The sequence below is a fragment of the Penicillium chermesinum genome (assembly GCF_028974085.1).
Source record: "Penicillium chermesinum strain IBT 19713 chromosome Unknown utg000002l:1.0-5270490.0:1.0-5274688.0, whole genome shotgun sequence".
Taxonomy (NCBI): domain Eukaryota; kingdom Fungi; phylum Ascomycota; class Eurotiomycetes; order Eurotiales; family Aspergillaceae; genus Penicillium; species Penicillium chermesinum.
This window is the reverse complement of record NW_026695312.1, coordinates 1,495,860-1,519,019: the sequence shown is the minus strand read 5'-3', so window position 1 is coordinate 1,519,019 and position 23,160 is coordinate 1,495,860. Positions and strand designations below refer to the sequence as shown.

The window sequence follows — 23,160 nt, the reverse complement described above, 5'->3', positions numbered from 1 at the left end:
ATGGTCAATGGACAATGATCAAGTCACCAAGTTCTTTTCCCCGTCTTCTGTCATACTCTCGCATCGGTGTGGTCAAAGATGCGAGAGTTGTCAAAGGTGATATCGTAGACAAGGCTCACAACCTGGTGGTGATAGCTTGTAGGGAATCGGCGATAAGCTCTATTGTAGGATTAAAAGAACAATTGGAATGTGAAGCTGGCATGGCCACCAAAGTGAAGTGAACCTTCGAAGGGGTGGAAATTGTATTTTAGAGCTAGGGAGCCCATGTCTCGCTGAAAAGAGTATTGCCAAAACCGTAAGAACAGTGTGCTCGAAAGAGCAGATTCTTTTCCAAGTGAACGCCAAACCACAAACGCTCCATTCCGGTACCCGCTAGACCATGCACCATCATTGGGGGAAAAAAAGGCAAGAATGTGCTCGACGGGTGAAATTTATACAAGAAATGGATAGAAGAAAAGAAAGTCCCTCGCTTTATCCAAGATCGGATAAGCTAGTAGCAAGAAACGCACCTCCGACACCACGCAAACTTCCGAAGTCAAGCTTCATCAGCAGTCGATCGACACCCGCGGGTTGCCGAGGCACATAGTGACCAGCACTAGGGCCGGAACTTGTATTCACTGTGGAGCCGGGGAAATTATGCCTGACATGACCATTAAGGCCTAAACCATCTGCGGCTCGGTAGTCATCAATGTCTCGAAGACTTGTAACGAGGTCCTGGATACCTGTTTTCACTTGGTCGCGGGTGCCACGGAGCTCTGCCCATATTTGTCGCTCCTCATGGCCATAGTCGACCAATGCATCAACCACACCTTCGTCTTCCTCGAGGTCCATATTTCGTTGGATGGTTTCAAGTCGCGTGGCGAGCGCCACGAAGTGGTCTACACTCGTAAGGAGTGCGCGCAGGGCGCTTGTGAAGGGCACGTCAGTAAGCAATAGTGACTGGACCAACGTAGACAGGTGTCGACGGTGGGCTATTGTTAAGGCTTCGGGGTCGTGGCGCCCCATAGTTGCTGGCCCGGCTGCGGAAAATGGCCGGGTTGACGCCTTATCAGGTGAAGACGCTCTGGATGGCTGCTGAGCTCGTGTAGAAGCTGTGCCTGGTCGGGAAGCAGCCGCAGAGGCAGGGGTCGTGGGCCTGGCCCCCTCTTCGACCCACTCGCGTAGATGCTGCCAAGATTCGTGAACAATTTCTCCTTGAAAGAAACTTCCGATCTCCGAGAGAACAAATAAACAAGCACTGGCGGTTGCCCACACCGGCCGCATCTGTCGAGTCCGCGCATTATCTCTCTCGCGACGGGCTTTCAACCTGTTTTGACCGAAATCACTGTTGCTGCGAGGGGGGCCCCATGGTGTGGGGTAGTTCCTACGAAGAGTCGTGCGCTTCCACAAATCTCCGAGGCGTATCTGAGCCCGCCGGATGCCCAGGAGGTATGAATGAATTTTAGAATAAATGGCAATGTCAGAGCTGGAGAGAAATAGATCGAGAGGGGCACGGACTTGGGCCGTCAGACATGTTGGTGTAGGAAAAAGCAAGTCTTCGAATGAGACCTTTGAGATCTCTGGGATACTAGTTGAGCCCTGGGATGGGGTTGCTGCGCGGCCACTCTTTCGCTCGTAAACAGACAAGCGGAGCAGCTCGCGGGCCAACTCCAACTCCTCGTCCGCTGGATCTTCTTCCTTCTGTAATGAGAAGAGCTCCGCCCATGCATGTGCCAAAGATGCCATCACATCGCCCTCTTTGATGAGAAGCCCTTCAAGTGCAGGCACACGGCCTGCTGGGCCCCGTCGCCGGCTTTCTTCCATACGGGCATCAGCATGTGCTACCAGAGCCACGGCGAACTCACCACGCCCCAGTAGAAGAAAGTCATGAAGCAGAGTAAGCATCTCCAGAATTTTGGGAAGAGGAAGTAGTTTTGATAGCGTCGATTGTGATAGCGAAAGACGAATCGAATCAATCGCAGCAGTAAATTTGGATGGCGATATGGGTGGTTTCAGCCCGCTAAGCTGCTCGATATGCTCTTGGTGGAGAGTCACTGGTGCTGTCGAAATGCCTCTAGACGCCTTTCGCTTTGCCCGAATGTGGTTGAGTGATTTTCCGATGAATAGAACTGAGGCTGCTGTTGGGGCAGAGACAAATTGAGGGAGCAAATCCAAGTGCATGGCAAATTGCGCGTCATCTTCCTCGATTGTCAAATCCTCTTGAATGAAGAAGTCGTCCTTCCCGTACATGGGGAGATTTCCGTACAACACCCACATGGAAAGTTGTTTCATCCAAGAATTTTCAGCAACAATAACCAGCCGCGTTGCCATCTCTTTAATATCAGCATAGCCGGTTTGAAGTTCCGTCCGTAGATAGTCGATGAGTGCTGCACCGGTACAACCTCGAGGGCGTTTAGAGTCCTCCTTGTCTGGTTGAATGAATTTGACCACGTCCCACAGCCACTCCATGCGCCGAGTCCATGGGTCGAATTCTCCAACAATTGTCGATAGCGGAACAATTCCCCAACCACCCACGTAGAGGCTGTCTTCTGACAGGATTGCTTTCTCAACTTCAAGCACCTTCCTCTGGAAGTCACCAAGATGGACGTTTACGATCGTAGTCGAGACCGATCGACCGATCACCGAACTGTGCGACGAGGAGATCTGGGCAGTACCTGTACGCAACCGGGCGTGGAGTTGACTTAGATGGGCAATCGATCCGAGGAGCGCTTTTTCCGGAGGAGAAAGAAGGGGGAGATCATCTTCGTTTGCCTTGGCCTTGCCGGGAGGAGCGAAGAGGGGGGACGGCTGCCCAGAGAGGGAGAGGAGGATCTCGTGAAGCATCCTGGCTCGCGATCTCTGTGATGAAGTTAGTTGTGGAGGAAGTTTTGAATACTTCAAGCGCCCCTACCGAGAACTGGGCCGACTTCCTTCACTATGCCGTTGCCAGTAAAGTAATCCTCGACCAAATAACTCGAATCGACACATATATGTGAGTTGCTTTGAGCTATAACAAATCCGCGGTAAGGTATTGACGCGTCGAATCGTGGATAGGGTACGTCACGGGATTATTACTGGAGGGCACTCATTCCAGACGCTCAATCATGTCTACTAGATCATGCCTTACATGCACGCTGGGTAGATTTGAGGGTTGAGAATTGCCACAAAGAAGCTTTGATGGCGGACCATGAATTAAGACGCTCTAAGACCGCGGTGGACCGCGAGACCCAACGCGGGGCTTTAGTCAGCCGATAGCTTGTCCCTCTTACGTCGACGGTCCCGCGTCAACCTTCGTCTCTTGTTCTTCCTCACTCTCTACTTCTGCCATCTCGTCTTCCTTTTGTATATTTTTCCTCCCCCAGAAACAGCTCTTTCTGAGACAATAGGTATCTGGTACGCTGGAACTTGCTTCTTGTTTTTATCCACACTGCCGAAGGTCTTGCTCGCGGGGCAAGACTTTCCTTCTCTGATTTCCACGATTCCTTCCCATATTGCTGTTCGAGAAGCGGCTAAGCCGACTAAACGCAGAGCGTCACTAAACGATACCGTCGCTCAGCCTACCAAAAAAGCCATGACAGTAAGTTTGTTCTTACTACACCAGCACTCGCCTGGTCACTAACCTCCGGTTCAACAGGACACCGCGATGCAGGTGGACAACCCACAGGAGACTGTGGAGTTGATCAAGCATGGAGAGATCGACGAGTCTCTGTACAGCCGCCAACTGTGAGCCTGCCCTGACACCACCCTCCCCACACTATATACCCCGAGCAGATCATAACACAAACTAGCTATGTCCTTGGCCACGAAGCTATGAAGCGAATGGGATCATCAAATGTCCTTGTTGTCGGCCTCAAGGGACTCGGTGTTGAAATCGGTATGTATGATCCAAGAATCAGGATTCAATCGCAGCGTCACTAACCACTTGTCCAATCTCTAGCCAAAAATATTGCCCTTGCCGGTGTCAAGTCCCTCACCCTCTACGATCCCGCCCCCGTCGCAATCGCCGATCTCTCCTCGCAGTTCTTCCTCCAACCTCAAGATGTGGGCAAGCCACGCGCCGAGGTGACTGCTCCTCGAGTCGCAGAGCTGAACTCATACGTTCCTGTTACGATCCACGAAAGCACCAATCTGGTGGATAATCTGGAACAGTTGAAGCGATACCAGGCTGTGGTGCTCACACTCACTCCATTGAAAGAACAACTCATTATTGCCGACTTCTGCCACCAGAATGGAATTTATGTTACCGTGACAGACACATTTGGTCTTTTCGGTTACCTCTTCAATGACTTTGGCAAGAACTTCACTGTTGGCGATCCAACTGGTGAGGAGGCGGTCAGTGGTATCGTGGCTGGTATTGACGAGTCTGGCCTTGTGTCCGCTCTAGACGAGACTCGCCACGGCTTGGAAGACGGCGACTTTGTGACATTCACGGAGGTCAAGGGAATGGAAGGGCTTAACGGCAGTGCGCCTCGGAAGATCACGGTGAAGGGGCCATATACCTTTAGCATTGGCGATGTGTCTGGTCTCGGTTCTTACAAAGGCGGTGGTCTCTATAGCCAGGTGAAGATGCCAAAATTCGTCGACTTCCAACCTCTGTCCGAGCAGATTAAAAAGCCTGAGTTCCTGATCTCAGATTTCGCCAAGTTTGACCGGCCGGCTCAACTTCACGTTGGCATTCAAGCTCTTCACAAGTTTGCCGAAACCCACAATGGCCAGTTCCCTCGTCCACACAACGACAGCGATGCGCAGGAGATTCTGAAGCTTGCTAATGAGCTAGCCGCAAGCCAGGAGGAGAAGATCGAGTTGGATGAGAAGGTGATCAAAGAACTGAGCTACCAGGCCCAAGGTGACCTTAACGCGCTGGCCGCCTTCTTCGGCGGTGCCGCCGCCCAGGAGGTTCTCAAAGCCGTGTCTGGGAAATTCCAACCTGTGCACCAGTGGTTGTATTTTGACGCGCTTGAGGCTCTGCCTACCTCGGTCACCCGATCTGAAGAGAGCTGCAAGCCTTTGGGCACCCGCTACGATGGTCAAATTGCAGTGTTCGGAAAAGAATATCAAGAGAAGCTATCAAATGTCCGACAGTTCCTGGTCGGTGCTGGTGCCATCGGGTGTGAGACATTGAAGAACTGGGCGATGATGGGTTTGGGTACAGGCCCCAAAGGCAAGATCTTCGTTACAGACATGGATCAGATTGAGAAGAGCAACCTGAACCGTCAGTTCCTGTTCCGACCCAAGGATGTGGGCCGCCTCAAGAGTGAATGCGCTTCCGCTGCTGTGCAGGCTATGAACCCTGACTTGAATGATAAAATCGTGACTCTTCGTGATCGCGTCGGACCAGACACTGAGCATATCTTCGATGAGGAATTCTGGAATGGCTTAGACGGAGTGACCAATGCTCTCGACAACGTCGATGCTCGTACATACGTCGATCGGCGCTGTGTCTTCTTCCGTAAGCCTCTTCTCGAGAGTGGTACTCTTGGCACTAAGGGCAACACGCAGGTTGTGCTGCCCTTCATTACGGAGTCATACTCCAGCTCTCAGGATCCACCAGAGAAGTCTTTCCCCATGTGTACGCTGAAGAGTTTCCCCAACCGCATTGAACATACCATCGCCTGGGCTCGTGATCTTTTCCAAACTTACTTCGTTGGGCCTCCGGAGTCGGTCAACTTGTACCTTTCGCAGCCGGATTACATTGAGCAAACCCTCAAGCAGGCTGGGAACGAGAAACAGACTTTGGAGAATCTACGCGATTTCTTGGTTACCGAGAAGCCCTTGACGTTTGATGACTGCATCGTCTGGGCCCGCCAGCAATTTGAGGCACAGTACAACAACGCCATTCAGCAGCTGCTCTACAACTTCCCTCGAGACTCGAAGACCTCGTCCGGTCAGCCTTTCTGGTCTGGCCCCAAGCGCGCTCCTACGCCTTTGAAATTCGACAGCTCAAACCCGACTCATCTCGGATTTGTGATTGCCGGCGCTAATCTCCATGCTTTCAATTACGGCATCAAGAGTGCTGGTACAGACAAGGAGTACTATCGCAAGATTGTTGATGATATGATCATCCCGGAGTTTACACCTAGCTCTAGCGTGAAGATCCAGGCTGATGACAATGAGCCTGATCCAAATGCTCAGTCCGGCCCTGCGAATGATAACGATGAGATTCAGCGTCTAGTGGATACACTACCTTCGCCGAAGTCTCTTGCAGGCTTCCGGTTGCAGCCTGTCGAGTTTGAGAAGGACGATGACACCAACCACCACATTGACTTCATCACTGCTGCTAGTAACCTGCGAGCAGACAACTACGATATTCCTCAAGCAGACCGTCACAAGACCAAGTTCATCGCTGGAAAGATCATTCCTGCCATTGCCACCACCACCGCTCTCGTCACCGGTCTTGTGGCCATCGAGCTGTTCAAGGTCATTGATGGCAAGGACGACATTGAGCAATACAAGAACGGCTTCGTCAACCTTGCCCTTCCGTTCTTTGGCTTCAGTGAACCTATCCCCAGCCCCAAGGGCACGTACCAGGGTAAGAATGGCGAAGAGTCTATCGATCGTCTGTGGGATCGCTTTGAGGTAGACGACATTCCTCTCAAGGATCTTCTTAAGTATTTCGAAGATAAAGGTCTTGAGATTTCTATGGTTAGCTCTGGTGTGACTCTACTGTACGCCAGCTTCTACCCTCCTTCGAAGCTGAAGGACCGCCTCCCTCTGCCGTACGTCCTGACCCCTTTACCCTTCTCAGGTCTTTGGCTTGATACTAACACTGAATAGAATGAGCAAGCTCATCGAAACGATCAGCAAGAAGCCTATCCCCGAACACCAGAAGAACATTATTTGCGAGGTGACTGCAGAGGACCAGAAAGAAGAGGACGTGGAGATTCCATATGTGATGGTCAAGCTTTCAAAATAAAGCATGAATGCCACACAAAAGGAGTCTCGATAAGAAGAATCAGAAGTAGATTTATGATCATTTGCAACGAATTTTAGATGTTTTCTCTCCAATCTCAGTCTGCTGCTTGCTCTGATCCATAGACGATTCTAGCTTCTGAAGAATATGTAGGCGCTTGGTCTGTATAGTCAGTTCTGAATAACGGCTTATGGAGGTGTCCCGCAGTGGATTAATCAAGAATTCATTGTATAATCATTAGTTGTGCCCGCCAGTGGATGAGTGACTGCTTTGTCAAGGCTGACCGATGGAGTCGATGAGTAAGCTTGGCGTAAGTAACGTCATTCCCGCATGAGTCTAGATGTTGCTGTTCTTTTTTTTTTTCGCTTTTGCTCCTCAGCCTCCCAATCTATAAGAGGTGCCAGACCTGCTGATGTTTCGATCTCTGCTTCGATCGTCCACAGTATATCAAATATCCCATTCATCAACACCTGTGCGGTTTAATCTATCCACTCCGATCGTCACCCCGCAACTCCGAACTATGGCGGTATAGTAGCTGAGCTCCCCTTTGGGTAGTGTGAATTCTAATTGAAATTGCAGACTTCTGCACCGAGCAAGATCACCGACTGGGTGGATCCTAAAGATAAGTCGGGCGAGTTCAAGCGACAGCAATCCGTCTTCCGCAACTTCATCTCTCGCGAACCCGGCGCAGAGTTCCCTCCCGAGAAGGGCCGTTATCATCTTTACGTTTCTTATGCCTGTCCTTGGGGTAAGAATTCCAAGATGGCCCTTACGAGCTGGCTGGTACTAACTCACTCTACGCAGCGCACCGTACGTTGATTACTCGCAAGCTAAAGGGCCTGGAAGATTTTATCTCCTTCACGTCAGTGCACTGGCACATGGGTGAACATGGTATGTAAAGTACCCAATCTATTCTGAGGAGCAAATGGTAAATAATACTTACTGTTCTGTCGCAGGATGGCGTTTCCCTACCCCCGATGAAAAGCTCCCTGGGGAAAACACAACCCCAGATCCATTGCATTCGGACTTTACGCATCTGCGCCAGATCTACTTCTCCAATGATCCCGACTATGCAGGCCGATTCACTGTTCCAACGCTCTACGACAAGAAGACGAAAAAAATTGTCAGTAACGAGGTACGTAAATAATACAAAAAAGGATATCAAGACCTTCAACCCGAATTAACCATTTGCAGAGCTCCGAAATCATCCGCATGTTCTACTACGAATTCGACGACCTCCTCCCAGAGCCCTACAAGAGCCTAGACCTCTATCCAGCCACCCTGCGGCCGCAAATTGATGAATCAAACGAGTGGATTTACAACGACGTCAACAATGGCGTCTACAAGTCCGGCTTCGCAACCACCCAAGAAGCATACGAGAAAGCCGTAACGACCCTCTTCAGCTCTCTCGACAGAATCGAGAAGCACCTGGCCCAGCAGGCGGCCGTCTCGCCCTTCTTCTTCGGCACTCAGGTCACCGAGGCTGATATCCGGCTCTTTACGACGATTGTCCGCTTTGATCCGGTCTACGTGCAGCACTTTAAGTGCAATATCCGCGATATCCGATCTGGGTATCCGGCTATTCATCGCTGGCTGAGGGCGCTTTACTGGGATATTCCCGCCTTTGGGGAGACTACGCAGTTCGAGCATATCAAGTTCCATTATACAAAGAGTCATAAGCAGATTAACCAGTTCGCTATTACACCTGTTGGGCCTGTTCCGGATATTTTGCCCAAGGATCAGGAGGTCAATGCTGTGACCGTGGCTCGTTAATCTCAATTTTAAGTGGCATCTACCTAGTCCACCAATCACGGGGGTATACAGGACTACTCCGAGTCTGATAGTTAATGCGACATAGTTTCAAAGTTCCAAAAAAAAAAAAAGATAATCTTCGTTGTTTGTCGAATTTATTTCGTGCCTCTATACAGCCCCTCTAATTGACTCCAAATAGCCAGCCCAGGAGGTGCCCAGAGATTTAGCATTGACCAATATACACGAGAGAAAAGGAAATTGAAACCGGCTACGGGAAAGTAAGCCTCCACGCCGTGCCATGCTATTATTGGGGGATGTTTCGAAGTTTGCCGCTGAGCAAAAAGAGCCTCATGGACATGCTGCAACGCAACGTTTCCGTGGAGGAAACCAAAGCAAGGCTAGCGAGGATTCGATGCTCAAAGGAATGATTGGCATCCCGGAGCAGCAATTGAAGCAAAAAGATCATGTCAGATTCAATGATGGGATATATGAGATATGAGACATCGCTTGTGCGTGTCTGATGCTTGATAACCTTGGGTATCTCGGTTGAAATGGCTCTAGATAGAAGAAATGCAAGAGAAATCGGTTGGAGAAGATAAACTCCGAAGAGGAATAAGTATGTGGTGTGTCGCGGGTTAGAGAGGGATATGAAAATGGCAGTGGTGCTTTGTTTTGATCATTTGAGACCTAAGACACGTTTTGAATTCTCGTAGACCACGTAGCTGATGGACACTGCTGGAGCCACTTTGAGAAGGTTGGGAGTCAGACCCTTGAAGAAGCCCCGAGGGCCTTCTGCTTGGTATGTTCTTCGTGCAACGTCGCCGATGCTGCTGTAGGTTGCGGGATGAAGGACGGTGCCCTGCGCTTGCATTCGAGTTCGGAGAACATTCAGAGGGTAGACGACGGAAGCACTGAGACCTCCGCTGATAGCGCCAATAGCACCGGTCATGAAGTTGTTGAGCGGAACATCATCTTCATGACAGTGCTTGATGCGAGCTTGGCGGGCGAGGAGAGCACGTTTGAGATATTCGAAGGTCGTCAGGTCGATTGCAGCGTATGGGAACATTCCGATTAGACCAAGTGGGAGTCCACGGAAGAAACCAAGAACACCATTTGTATTGACAACTTTTTTGGCAGTTGCTATGATGAGTTTATTTCCTCTCAACCCACCTTGCACAGTTTCACATTGCATTCGACTGGAGGATCGTTAGCAAGTCTTTATTGGACAAGGTGCATTGGTTCTAACTCACAATTTCAATGTATCAAGGGGATAAACGAAACACCTGAGCTATCGTTAGGACATGGGATCAGATCACCGTTTAGGATTGGACATACTGAGCAACCATTCCACCAATACCACCGGACAGAAACTGAGAAGTTGGTCGAAGTCGCTTCGTATCGCCATGGCCTTCAATGCGGGCGAAGGCACGTTTAGCAGACTGCAAATGGTTAGGTACTCATCATCAGATTAATTGGTTTTGAGAGACATACCTCATATGCGCCGAACTTGATTGCTGACTCGGGCATGACCTTGAGAACGTTCAGGCCATTTCCTGCATACATGTGAGATGAGAGTAGAAAAACAAAGTCACCAGAGGGAGAAACAAACCAGCAAAGAGACTTCGAATTCCACCAGCAGACCACAGCTCCTTTAAGGCATCGACGAGGGATTTTGAGGCATTGCTGGCGGCGGCAATGGGAGCTCCATCTTTAGCTGCTCTTACAGCTGCAGTTTTCACACCGGTCGTAGCAATCAGATAAACTTTAAGGCGATCGAGAGGCGCAGTGGCTGTCCGGGATACAGCCCCCGCAATTCCGCCGGCAACGAAGTAGCCTAGTTGAGGGGTATTCTCGGTCAACTTCCTTTCATAATAGCTCAATGTCATCCACATGGCGACTTTTTTGGGAATGGGAAGCCACTCCAGCTCGGGATCAAGATCTGACAGGTCTCCGAGTGCTGAAGGCAGCTCGGATATGCTGGCTTGAGCGTGGGCGGTTGGGATAAGGGAGGCGAGGCCGGGAAGAGAAAGAATATGGTACAAAACGGCCGGTAGAGCCAGGAGAAAAGAAGGAAAAGATTGGTCTGTACCTAAACCCTGCAGATCATTGATGTTGACATCTCCTTCCGGGTTTAGATTTCCCGTTGCCGTGTAGTAAGAGAGGACGGCGTGTAGGTCGGAGGAGGAATGGAGCGAGAGGAAGAGGAGAAAATCCCTAAGAATTGGCTTGTCAGCGAAACTTTACGTGGGGCATTCACTCGCACCCCTTCTTAGTGAATGGAAGTTGGTGAAGTGAACCACATGGTATGTACTAACCGCCATTCCGTATAAGAGATTACCCCGTCATGATTTTTATCGACTTGGGCAAAGAACTGATCCAGCTTTGCACTTGAGACGGTCACCCCCGACTGAGCAAAGGCATTTCGCAGCTCTGCTTTGTCAATTTCACCGTTTTGGTCGCGATCGATACGCTGGAACATCTGCCAGAGCCCAGACTCGGTGTGGTCGATGAACGCTCGGAACTCTAGCGACTCCAGGATTAGGGATCATCCAGGTGGCCATGGCGCGCATGGACGCATCGAGGGGCGCAATAGGTACTCTGGACCTACCATCATAGTCTATGCGACCGTCGCCGTTTGTATCGACCTCCCGTAGTATCCCATGCACCATCTCATCTGCGTTCTTCAAGGCTGCTGCGCGTCAGACCGGAGCTTCCGGGCAAGAGGGGGGATCAGATCGGGTCACTCACGATGATCGATCTTCTTCAGCCCTTTCTTTAAACCTATCAAGTCGACTTTACCCTCCTTGCGCGCGTCCAGGTTGTCCCAGAGTTGGGCAACCCGAACGTCGCGTTCATCCTTCGACTCGCCGGGTGCCATGTTCTAAGTCAAGAGCGCTATCGAGCACCCGGCATCCTTCAGCAGGACAGAGAGGAGAGGCTGTTGGAATGAACATTCAAAGGCAAAGTGGGGGACGAGGAAGAAGTCGAGGGATTCGCAGGATAATGATTAATCGGAGAGCGATCATTGCTCCGATCTTTCTGGCTCAAAGAGGCTTAACTCCTTTCCTGTTTCTTGAGGCCATGGGGCGGGCACGGGACCAGGGCTGGACCCTAAAACCCCTTTGGGTAGCCAGCCCAGCTCAGCCATACAGCTGCTCCGATCTATCCTTCGGATGCATCAACCTTCTGATTCAAGTCCAGGTCGTGGTCATGGCTGCCAACTACTGGGCTTCCACCCAGCGCCGACACTGGCTCTTCTCCCGCGAGAAATTGGCCGATGTTCGGAATCGTCTCCGCGAACGCGATAAGGTCGGCCATTCGCAGTACCAGCTACCGGATCAGCGCCTACTGAACATCTACTTCAACCAACGCATGTTTAACATGATCCCTGGGATGTACGCATCGATTCTCTAACTCATACTAGAACTGATCAAGCTGGGAAAGCGCATGTCCACCCGACAGCAGGCCATTGCAACTGCCCAAGTCTATCTCAAACGCTTCTATACAAAGAATGAGATCCGCAACACTAATCCATACCTGGTGCTCACCACAGCCTTCTATCTCGCATGCAAGATGGAAGAGTGCCCCCCAACACATCCGCTTCGTGGTGGGCGAGGCCAGGGGATTATGGCCAGGTAAAGCAACATCCCCTTTGGGTTCCCAGTGCCCACTATCTCCAACCGGTGCTCACTATCCCCACAGAATTCATTACCCCAGATGTTGCCAAGCTCGGCGAGTGTGAATTCGCCCTGATCTCAGAAATGAGTTCCCAGCTCATCGTGCATCACCCTTACCGCACCTTATCCGAACTGCAGTCCGAGATCCCGCTAAGCTCGGATGAGGTCGCGCTAGCTTGGTCTGTGATCAACGACCACTATCTGACTGACCTTCCCTTACTTCACCCCCCCTCATGTAATCGCCATTATGGCCATCATTGTCGCCGTGGTGTTCAAGCCTTCCCACCCAGGCAACTTTGGCGGCTCGGCCCAGTCGGCGCTGACGGGTGCCATGCGGGAGGGGGGTGCGGTGAACATGCTCGCTGCTCTTTCTGACAAGCTTGGCTCCGGGCCCCTCGGATGCAGAATCTAGTTCAATGGCTTGCCGAGAGTGAAGTCGATATCAAGGCGGTCATCGAGTGTACGCAGGAGCTGCTGTCTCTGTATGAGGTCTGGGAGCAGTATAACGAAAAGCAATGTAAGGAATTGATTGGGCGCATGGTCAAGAGTAAGAATTTGGACAAGTGAATTTCTACGAAGGCGACATGTTTGCACGGTTTCGGCGTTAGATTTCTAGGGGCATTCTGGGATATTGCTTTATTGTGGCATCATTATCGCGTGTTTTAATGCGGATCACAGCGGCCATTCGGGCAAAATGGCTTTTCTTAGGTTACTGAAAGATCTCATACTATAATGTGCCATTTTCAGGTTATGAATAGGCTTGGAACTGCCAACAAGTCAGAAATACGTTCCGGTGATTCTTTAACATGTGTTGACGTAGTGTATCTGCTCGTCGGAACTGACACATGTCAATCAAGCTCAGTCTCGGAAGGTGGCTCTATTGCCCTGGACTTCTTTTTCTTCTTCCTCATCGTCATCTTTTGACCAGACCGTGAGGGTGGCGAGGGTGGCGAGGGTGGCGAGGGTGGCTCGTCGTTTATAGCCTCCGTCACAGTAGTCCTGAGGTCCCCGCCCAAGCTGAAAGGAGCCTGTTGCTCATCATTTTGGACATTTATCATACCACGGTCTTCTATCTCTATCCCAATCCTCTTTTTCTTCTTTTCTTTTCGTCTTTTCTCTTGCTGGAGGTAGCCGAACCACCACCCCCATCTTCAGAACCAAAGCCAGCGGCGCTAGTATTAGCGCCTACATCGTTCAGATCCACATGCTTTGTCTTATCACTTGCGGAGCCAGCTTCCCGGAGGGTTGTTGATGGCACAGGAGAGGCCATTGGCCTTAGGTCCTCTTCATCCGGCTCTCCGGTGCCATAGGCAGGATCCGAGTCTATTGCTTCAAACTTGTGGCTGCTGGCCGACGCGGAAGAATCACGTCGCGACCTCCTATGAAGTTCCTCTTGAGAAGGCACCGCGGCTTGCTCGACAGCTTGCTTAGTCCGTGCAATTTCTGCCTCTAGGGTAGCTTTTTTTGCTCTTTCTTCCAGGATAGCCTCCCTTGCCCTGCGCTCGGCGCGATCTTCCAATATCATTTGCTCCAGACGGGCAATAGCATCGTCCTTCTTGGCCTTCTCAGCCTCTTCCCTTGACGAGGCTCCTTCTGGGGCTTGGACTGGCTGACCCACTCCTGGGGGTAATGGATACGGGATTGTTAGAGGCGTGGGCATTGGATAGGCTCCGACATACGGGTTTGGCGCGTAGTTATCATGATGACCGTACAGATTCCCATTCTCTGTCATATGAGGGGAGAAAGGCTGCGGGTAACCAAAATATCCTGAGGGTGGGTAGAGCCCCGCGGGAACGAAAGAATCTGATGCTGTCCCTGCCGGAACGGGCCCAAAGGGAATTGTACCGGCATGATTATCGGGCTGGTAGGGCTGGGGTAAACTCTCGGCATATCCATATGGGTGCATATGCACAGGCTGAGCACCTGGAGCATATTCATTGGAGTCCAATGAATTCAATGACGCGTTATCCGAGGCCGAAGATTCCTCTGGATCTTCAGAATGACTGTTCGTTAACCGCATCCTTACAGTCCAGCCCGCTTGGAGAGGTTGGCCTTCATTGTTACGAGGAAAAACCTCTCCGGATGGATCAAGGAATTCATAATCGCCCTTTTTGAGATGGTGCGACAATAGAGCATCATTGTGATAGCGCTGTTTCAAGAGGGCATCCAATTCCTAAGCGAGCAGACTTAGCTCACGAGAAGAACGTGACAGATATTGAGGAGCAACTTACCGCAAAGGTTTTGGATGAGCTCAGAGGGAAGTAGAGTTCTCGTCCGCTGGGATCTACTAGAGCCACACGGTCTCGTGGCCTATGATTAGTATGAGCGTGTTGAGGCCTGGGCTCTCGTTGGCCTCTTCCGTCTCTGTGCCTTTCTCTTTCCAATCCTTGAGACCATGAATTGCCATCCTCTCCCACCCCTTCTTGAAAAGGATACCCAGGCCTCAAAAATTGGTGGTTCGGGTTCTGAAGACTCCTGGACTGCCTTGCTTGCCTGAGATGTCTTTCCAGTTCTACAATTTCCGCGTCATCCAGCCCACGATAACTCGAATCTGCAAGAGGGAGAGGGGCTGCGCGTAGGCGAGAACTTCCGAGGGCTCCCCCTGGATATGATGGGAAATTCTGGGCAGCCAGGAGGCTGGAAGAAGGGTTTCCTTGTTCCGTCGGCCTGGCCTTTCTATGCCTCGCTTCTGGCTCTGGCGGAGCACCTGCACTTGACTGGGTTGTAGCTTTCAACGAAGTTTCGGAGCAGTCTGGACAACCTCCACATACGATCGCCCCTGCGGTGATATCCAGAAACTTGCGCAAATCTGTTGGTAGCCAAAGCTCAATCAGGTGCAATTTGCCCCCCTAACAATTCGGGCCTCGATTGGCAGCCCAACCTTCGACTGATTTGGTCCTGCACTTTGTTTTTGATCCACTCTAATGATGGAACATCTGATAAACTGGCTCGTAGGTCCCGGTTTATATAGGAACCATGATCCATAGCGAATGGAAAGGTGGTATCGAACTCTGAAAAGCGATGATGTAAATCCAAGAGCAATTTATCGGCATCATGAGGCTGTAGCTCTTCAATAAGATGATACTCTTCAGTGAGGCTGTGAAGACAACCTATCATATCTCGCATGGCTGTTTTGCTCAGTTTGAAGGATTCTCTGATTGCTTGAAGACCTATCTCAAAAGTGGCAGCTTCATTAAGGAAACTTTGGAGAGTAGACTGTTGCAGTCTAAAATCTCCAATCTCCTGCGCAGTTGCAAACACGGCATCAAGACATTTCTGAGCATGTACTGAAGATGCGCTGCCCCTTGGCTTATTCTGGGATAACAATGTTTCCGATTTCTGAAGAGGTTGCGCTCTCTCATTTGGATTCTTGGAAAAGTCTCGGGAGCAGACCTTGGTGAAGAGCGTCGGAATCCTTCCTTGTAGTAGTGGCGGGAATGTTATGAGCCCCTTATTTCTTGCTTCAAAGAGGATCCAAGTCAGATATGGTCGACTGTTGACAAGGTGTGCATGGTTTAAACGAATAGAAGCAGCCAAAGAGCGTGCTTTGTCGGCAGCGACTTGGTAGGCCATGGCTAGGTCTCTTGATGCAGAATGAACATCGAAGAAATCTGCAAGGAGGGTCGCATTTGCCAATTCCGTCAACATAACTTGCTCGTTATCTTTTTGCATACCCACGCAATGCAAAAGGGCGCCTATTTCCTTTGGTAGGTCTGGACCCAGCCCAAGCACGTCACTGAGGCCGCCTCTGTATTTCCCGCGACTATCTGCGCAGAACTTCAACGCTAATCGCAGCAAACGGTGCGAGTCCCATAAAAGACCACGCTGGACTAGGAAGCTATACCACGGCCCAATCTGGAGAGATCGTGACTCAAATGATTCTCCACTCGTGGGGCCCGAGTGATCATATCCTAGAACAAAATATGGCGTTGAAGGTAGCCTACGTCGGTCCTGGCGCAGAGAACTCGGAATTGGAAATAGAAACTTCCACGGTGGGTACCTTCTTGAGGGATCCCGGTGTATATTGAAGTTTTCTTTCGTAAAAACGATTATTTCCAGGCATGTCTCCACCATTTGGATCTAAGCAGCAATTAACAAGAGACAGGTACTTATCACTTTCTAAACAACTTACTTGGAGGCCAGTAGACAATCCCAACCATGGTGAGTTCTGTTCCCCTTTACTCGCCAACCTTTTCAATGTCGTGTTCGCGGCTTTTAAAGCGGTAATTAAGGAACGTCCGGTATAGAGTCCTGCTAGGGACTTGAGAAGCTTCAGTAACTGGGATTCATCAACTGAAAATACGTTTCCTCCCTGCAGATTGTCGAGGAATTGTTCAAGGGCCTCAAAACTCCCCTGTTCTATAAGGAGGTCCGCATATTCTGCAACGACAGGGAAAAAATCCAGATGGGTTCTAAGCTTCTCATTGAATAAGGATGTTGCTCTTTTGAAGTGGCCCAGCCTGTTCAGTCGCGACAAACTCTCCAAATCTTGACTTAAGTCAAGACCAGCCTCTAGTTCAAAATGAACTGTCATGTCTTTGCTATGATCTTCGGAGGGAACTGGCAACTCAGGCTCTGGATGGAGTCGAAAGTAGCTCTCATCGAGCTCTTCCGCTGTCGGGGCTCTTCGAAAAGGGCGACCAGATACAGGCGGCATGATAACATCCTGTGTAGAGCCACTGTGTACTGGCTTTTTTTGACGAATTATCTGGTTTACCCGTACTGTCTGTATCGTAGTTCCCAGTCACCCCTTCATTCCCAAGGGTAATTATTGTAGGCATGTCTTTTCAATCGGCTTGCGACAGAACTGGCAGAGTGCTCAAATTACTTTGGCGCCGATGAGGGGAAGGGCTTTGGGCATCCGTTTACGTTCATAATCAATGGCAACACGAGGGACATGATGCAGTGATACTGCAGTAAGCATGCATGCGTTCACGCCAATCAGAAGGGGGCGTCAAAAAGCACCTAGGCAAAGTTGAGAGGGGTGAAGTAAGCCCGCCCTCTCCGAGTCAGTAATAACATTTCTTTTCCTCCTAGAGCCTCGCCCGCCCAAGGACGTCTTCCAAAATGGCTTCGGCTTCTCATCTTTCAGCCCCAATGCCATGCAAATGGATGGGGGTCTGCGAAACACAGTCAAGCGCGAGTCTTGGTGACGTGGAAGTCGAGAAACTACGCATTGACTGCTGTTTCCTGAGGTCCAAGACGAGATGGGGATTGCTTGATAATAGACAAACAGGAATCATGTACCTGGACTTGAATTTTCACCAGCCCTCTGATTGTAGGGTGTCTCGGGCAATAATCACAATGAACTTTCACGAGATTCGGCAGTCTAAGGGCGTACGGGTTCACTTTATGCCCAACTCTGAGTTGGAAGTCACGGACTATTTTGGTCCCAAAGCCCTAAGTGGCGAGAAGAAGGAACGAAATGTCTCTACTACAATCGAAGCAAAGCCCAAAATCGATGTCGCGGGTGTTGGCGCTGAAGGATTGGGCTGGTCAAGGACATCCGAGGGCTGCTTTTCGTCACGCTGGAAGTTTACCGGCTCACGGTTCACACTCAACTCCCCGTCTGGGAGCAGTCAGATTCGAAATAGTCGGTATCGACAGGTTGTTTGGCTTTTGGAAGAGAATGAGTTGGAGCGACAGTCTGTCCACCAATCTATCGTCCATGCAGCACTGGCCTTCCATCACCGCTCTGTCCCTTTTGAGGTTGAGCTCAATATCGAAGTCAAAATGCATCGGTGGTATCACCAAATAAAGCAGCACCTGGTCTACCCGCCTAGGACTCGGGGTCGGCAAGCAAGAACGAGAACGGAAATCAAGCCCGATAAACACACTGACAGCCACGACGAGTTCAACAGAGTCGCCAGAAACCTAAATCAGTCGATGACGATGGCGAATATCCATCCCGTTGACGGTGAGTTGGGGGTGTGGGGGGGGTGGGGAAGGAGGGAGTGCTGGGCATGATGATAAAGTTATGGAACTGTGCTGATAATTTGTTGCAGAAGTCGCCGATCCTCGCCCACCTTCTAGCGACGAGATTGAACAGACGAAAAGTGGACTGTTCGAAAATATGGCAATACCTCCAAGTCCAGATCTTTTATCAGTAATAGACGCACTCAATGAACAAGAAACTGATCCACCTTTGCTCAAGTTGTTGAGCAAAGGACCGGTGGTCTCTCCTAGTCCACTGAGCACCAGTGCGACGCTGGTGGGCTCGGAAGGATCAAAAGACGCCGAAGAGCTAAATTCCGAGTCTGTCTCTGCTGAAACGTCTGGCGGCTCCGCTACTTTCGATCCTATCAAACAAGTGGTAAAGGACCCCTCACTCTCCAATGAGATGGTGGGGGCATTGCTCTTTGCTCTCTTCAGGATATCAGAAGCAATACGCATTTTGTTAGCGTCTCTAATCTGGGCTCTAAATGGATTACATTCAGCCCTAGGCCAGCAAAATCATGGAGAAAATTTAGGGAAAAGATCCCATAGGCGAAAGTGATACTAAGCACACTTCGAGATGATTATATCCTCCAGAGCCATGTCACGTCAAATACGTGATATTGGGCGGCGCTGCACGGAAACCTTCATGTATTCGAACATCCAGGTACCATCTGTCTGTCATATATGGGATTGCACATGTGTATCTGGGTTATTTGATGCTTATATACTGTATATCATGGACATTTCAAGAAACATAACCTCGGATCAGATTGTAACAAGGATTGATAAGTTAGGGAAAGCCAACAAATTCCTCAGATCAGGCGTCAATTAATCCATTTATAGATGATATATTTACTATATTTATAGGGTATATGAACACATTGCTTGATTCCCTCGTGGGCTGCAAGATGCCATGCAAGTGCATACATTAAACATGAGCATCTCGACCAGAAAGCGAGACCCAGGTCCGAACTCTGAATAATCCACAGCCCACATGACACCTTTGAAACCTGCCCATAGCAACCGGGCAGACTGCTAGTCCCTTACGTGGACGTCGATGGATGTCTGGGGTAGCCGATCCCCCTCGCCGGAAATGTGCATAATGCGTAAGCATAAGGCAGATCAGTACACCAGATGCTCAGGCAGGGGGGCTGGAATCGCCACGCCATGCGCCCACGCGTGGGCTTCGATGTGTCAGCTGCACCAAGCTCCGAATTCAAAGCTTCTTGGTTTTGCCCCCCCAAAACAGTAAAGTTGGTCTGTGTTGCGATTGTCTCGGGAGGTTTAAGGGCTGCCACTTTTGCCCCAGAAGGAGCGGTGAGTCCGGGTTACGAGCGGGATACAATGGGGACCTTTGGGCACCCCTCACAACTGCCAATAATAACCACAGATCTCAGGATCGTACGAGTAAGCACTGTGTCCTACGTTCCTACAGTAGACCTGCAACTAGAGACCCGGCGAGACCGAGCCCGACCGCAGCCATGACCTCCTCAACCCGTATTAAGAATAGATCGTAACATCAGGGGGGTGTTCCATCAGGCCTCCACGGCATCCGGCGGGGGTAGACTGCCACTAGGTCCGTCACTTTGGAATTAACCGCAACCTTGGGTAATGCCCTAATCAGATAGAAATCTCTAGAAAACAAGTTACAATGCAAACCCGTCCCACAGGTGGAACCTGTGCTGACGAGAGTGTTCGATTGGGTCCCGAAATTCTCCAGTGACTCACGATGCTACCCAAATCCTCAGCGCTTACAAGCCTTTCGGACTTGGCTGTTTGATGCGGGTCCTGCAGTAAGAAAAGAATTGAAAGGGGGATGAACTGTCCGTTTTGGGAGAACAGCCCTGCCCCGAAGACGAGCAGGTCAGATCTCGGGGACCAATAACCCCAATGTCGGCGGGGCTAGCACTTGCAGCTATGCAGTGGCGGATCGAGCGAAACCTCAGGAGACGTTGACCACGGACGTTCCATTAGGGAGTCCAACCCCAAATTCCTATGGAGGAGGGGATCGGCGATCAACAGCCACAGCCGGCTCGAAGAATGTGCCTGGGAGCGACGGAGCGAGCGGCTTCTCGAAAGGAAAGCATGGCGGGAAAACTCTCCTGCATGCTTTTGGTGCTAACCAGAATAGCCAGGGAGACGTGTCCGTATCCGTAAACACTCAGCTGCACCTAAATGCGCCTAGTACAGTAGTGCAGAAGGTTCTTCGCCCCAATCCCCAACCTCTCCCCACGAGTAGATCGTACCTGCAAATGCCCGGAAATAGAGGGCAGGGATGGCTGGTCGGTCATTCGCACGAGGTACTCCGTACAGGAGAAAGAATGATGTACAGGGTGGAGCAATTCTAAATACGGAGCAAGACAATGATCATTGTGGGAATTCTAGGGAGTTACGGAATAGTGCCAGATGGTCCTATGGAACCTAGGCTCCAGGGAGGCAACGCGAACGCAGCCACCCAGTCAGCCCTGGGAGCCCTGGGGAGAGAAGGAGAGTTGGGAGGATTGTGGGAGGGGGAGATCTCGTCACTCCTTGCCCAGAACGGGCTAAGGGCGCATTGGTCGACGACGTCACGTTTTAGCAGACGCTCAACCGGCATTCGGCTGTGGGCCGTTTAAGCTCCGTCGCCTGTGCTACGCGGCAGCTGATTGGCTCACTCTGCTTTCCTCGTTTCTTGCCACCGATGGCCGCGCTCGCTCCTGGTTGGTGCGTGACCCTCGCTAGCGCCTTCCGTTTTATAACAATACCGATACAGTAGCTCCGTTATCTTACGGTCGATCGCAAGGGAATCACAGGCCAAATCGGCCCTTTCGACGCTTTAGCTCCTTGTTCTCCCCATCACCTGATCTTACCGTGACCGTACCGATACACCGTTCGACCTTCTCAGCCCCAAAACACCCCTCTTTTCTCTTCCGTCTCTCCTTCCCACACATCTCTTCAACCTTCGATCTTCGTTCTTCACATATTCCACCAACTTCTCGACTACTCTTTTCGACTCGATTTCCTTTTAGTATCAACTCTCTCGACTCATTTCCTTGTTTCTTGGGCGCTGGATTCTCCCTATTCTCTCAATTACCAATCATCATGTCTGCATTCATGTATTCCCACCACCAACAACAACACCAGGCTCACCACGGTGCCCACATGCCTTCAAATAACCACCACGGCCGGACCCGTCGAGGCCCAAAGATGGGTGCTCAAAACGCGCAGCGTCAGTTCCGGGGTGTCAAGAGCATGCGAGAGCTCGCCGAGGCTCCTGCCGTGACTGCTTTCCGTGCTCGCTTTGAGGCTGGCCGCTCTTTCGACCTGGATGATGACTTGGAGTTTTGCCCTAACCTCCTGACGGACGAAGACGTATGTTCATGACTAGGATGACTCCTTTCGGATTGCTCTCCTTGTACCGCCCGATTCGAGTATTCGGTCGGAGCACAACAACCCGGGAACAGTTCCGCTAACCCGTGATACAGCTGCACTCTATCCACTCCGCTTCTTCCGACCGGTCATCGCTCTCCAGCGGTTCTCCAGACACCTCACCCTTGCAGCACCAGATCCAACCGGTGCAGCAGGTCACTCCCGCCATCTCCCTCTCCCCCGCCTCGGCTAACTCTTATGTCCATGGGGTTGCCGGTAATCCTAATCACACCAACTACCAACAGCCTGCCAACCGGACCCGCAAAGTCATTCCTATCATCAACCCCAACACCGGAATGACCTTGTCCAGCCCGCCCTCGTCGATCACCCCAGCGATGATGCAGACGGCTCAGCGCCGTTGGTGAAAAGTTGTCGGTCGCTCCCCAAACTAAATGAAGCGGCGCTAGCGCCCCCTATCTTCTCAACGCCCTAGCGGCATGTTTATTTGCAACGTCACCAGTCTATCTGCATCATCGGGGTCCTTTTTTACGAGCAGGCCTTAATCCTTCTTTCCTTTCTGTTCCTTCGCATTCTTGTTCGATACGGCTTTTGCATTCGACACGACTATTGGGGGGAGCTACTTTGCTTTCTCGCCAGCGAATCAATCTTGAAAAAAAAATCTTGAAAATTCGCAACCTTCGAAAAAACGGCTTTGTACATACAAATACTGGACCTTTCGCCGCTTTCACGACCTCTTCGCCATACATCTTAGATCCTTTGCGATGCTTGTTGCGAGCGACAACGCCTGTGATTTGATTATTTGCATTTTTATCCAATTTCCGACGATACCTGTGTCTCTCAGGAGGGACTCTTACTTCTATGGCCTCATGTTTCTTTCGGATGGGCCACCGATGATGTATAGAATGTGTGGTGACTTGCTTTTCTCATGCATGTCCGCGGGGGACAGGGAGTTGTTCTGCTTTATGTTGGGGAGCCCGACTCACCTACGCTGTGACTTGCTGGATGGTCTCCCCTACTTGGATTTGTTTTCTTTTGGGTTTTGGGCGGGGTGGATATCATATTTCAAGGATTTAGAGGCGGAAACGATACACGTCTGCATTGCTTGGGCTCTGTTGAAATACCTGGGTTTGTTTTTATGGTTTTCTGGCACTTTTTGACGTTGATCACTTTTGCTTTTTTTTTTTCTTTTTTTTCTTTTCCTGTATATCGGTTTGGGGATGGGTGACACGCGATCCTCGTTGCTTACTCGCCACGGCAGTGGCTGGTTGGGTTTGGTTGTGAGCGAAACCATGGGCTGCGGAGTTGTTTTTTCTTGGAACTCGATATCCTGGGGGTCTCTCGCGGTTAGGGCGAGTCTTAGACCATATGCGTTGAAAATGGCTTTCTAACATCTACTCTGCTTTATTATCTCTTCATTCGCTTCTTTTTGCACGTTTGAATCCATCTACTCCTAGGGAGGTCTCATGAACGCTGTATGATGCTTTTGATCGATTTCTGTCATTTCATACATCGCGTCTCTTCTGTTCATATCCATTG

General features: G+C 50.6%; 9 protein-coding genes across 9 annotated transcripts; 6 read left to right on the top strand and 3 right to left on the bottom strand.

Annotated features, from left to right (window-relative positions):
- Positions 1–471: 471 nt before the first annotated feature.
- On the bottom strand, positions 472–2,823 carry N7468_001375 (uncharacterized protein; the record flags this gene model as incomplete). The annotated part of the gene is made up of 1 exon (XM_058470672.1): positions 472–2,823. One exon carries the CDS (start codon positions 2,821–2,823, stop codon positions 472–474), a length of 2,352 nt encoding a protein of 783 aa, XP_058333813.1.
- A 727-nt stretch (positions 2,824–3,550) lies between these two features.
- On the top strand, positions 3,551–6,892 carry ubaA (E1 ubiquitin-activating protein ubaA; the record flags this gene model as incomplete). Its single annotated transcript, XM_058470671.1, has 5 exons — positions 3,551–3,556; positions 3,614–3,702; positions 3,768–3,853; positions 3,917–6,695; positions 6,754–6,892. 5 exons carry the CDS (start codon positions 3,551–3,553, stop codon positions 6,890–6,892), a joined length of 3,099 nt encoding a protein of 1,032 aa, XP_058333812.1.
- Positions 6,893–7,409: 517 nt separating this feature from the next.
- On the top strand, positions 7,410–8,662 carry N7468_001373 (glutathione S-transferase family protein; the record flags this gene model as incomplete). The annotated part of the gene is made up of 5 exons (XM_058470670.1): positions 7,410–7,415; positions 7,469–7,637; positions 7,694–7,780; positions 7,846–8,024; positions 8,084–8,662. The coding sequence occupies 5 exons, from the start codon at positions 7,410–7,412 to the stop codon at positions 8,660–8,662; spliced, it is 1,020 nt and encodes a 339-aa protein (XP_058333811.1).
- Positions 8,663–9,317: 655 nt separating this feature from the next.
- N7468_001372 (calcium-binding mitochondrial carrier protein) lies at positions 9,318–11,519 on the bottom strand (the record flags this gene model as incomplete). The annotated part of the gene is made up of 8 exons (XM_058470669.1): positions 9,318–9,837; positions 9,892–9,924; positions 9,977–10,080; positions 10,133–10,194; positions 10,251–10,855; positions 10,957–11,164; positions 11,250–11,330; positions 11,390–11,519. The coding sequence occupies 8 exons, from the start codon at positions 11,517–11,519 to the stop codon at positions 9,318–9,320; spliced, it is 1,743 nt and encodes a 580-aa protein (XP_058333810.1).
- A 203-nt stretch (positions 11,520–11,722) lies between these two features.
- ssn8 (cyclin-dependent protein serine/threonine kinase regulator SSN8) lies at positions 11,723–12,885 on the top strand (the record flags this gene model as incomplete). Its single annotated transcript, XM_058470668.1, has 3 exons — positions 11,723–12,036; positions 12,195–12,553; positions 12,698–12,885. The coding sequence occupies 3 exons, from the start codon at positions 11,723–11,725 to the stop codon at positions 12,883–12,885; spliced, it is 861 nt and encodes a 286-aa protein (XP_058333809.1).
- Positions 12,886–13,176: 291 nt separating this feature from the next.
- On the bottom strand, positions 13,177–14,224 carry N7468_001370 (cell envelope integrity protein TolA; the record flags this gene model as incomplete). The annotated part of the gene is made up of 2 exons (XM_058470667.1): positions 13,177–13,346; positions 13,456–14,224. The coding sequence occupies 2 exons, from the start codon at positions 14,222–14,224 to the stop codon at positions 13,177–13,179; spliced, it is 939 nt and encodes a 312-aa protein (XP_058333808.1).
- Positions 14,225–17,622: 3,398 nt separating this feature from the next.
- On the top strand, positions 17,623–18,788 carry N7468_001369 (uncharacterized protein; the record flags this gene model as incomplete). The annotated part of the gene is made up of 3 exons (XM_058470666.1): positions 17,623–18,235; positions 18,324–18,631; positions 18,762–18,788. 3 exons carry the CDS (start codon positions 17,623–17,625, stop codon positions 18,786–18,788), a joined length of 948 nt encoding a protein of 315 aa, XP_058333807.1.
- A 634-nt stretch (positions 18,789–19,422) lies between these two features.
- On the top strand, positions 19,423–19,740 carry N7468_001368 (uncharacterized protein; the record flags this gene model as incomplete). Its single annotated transcript, XM_058470665.1, has 1 exon — positions 19,423–19,740. One exon carries the CDS (start codon positions 19,423–19,425, stop codon positions 19,738–19,740), a length of 318 nt encoding a protein of 105 aa, XP_058333806.1.
- A 1,656-nt stretch (positions 19,741–21,396) lies between these two features.
- On the top strand, positions 21,397–22,028 carry N7468_001367 (DUF4452 domain-containing protein; the record flags this gene model as incomplete). The annotated part of the gene is made up of 2 exons (XM_058470664.1): positions 21,397–21,606; positions 21,720–22,028. The coding sequence occupies 2 exons, from the start codon at positions 21,397–21,399 to the stop codon at positions 22,026–22,028; spliced, it is 519 nt and encodes a 172-aa protein (XP_058333805.1).
- Positions 22,029–23,160: the final 1,132 nt, after the last annotated feature.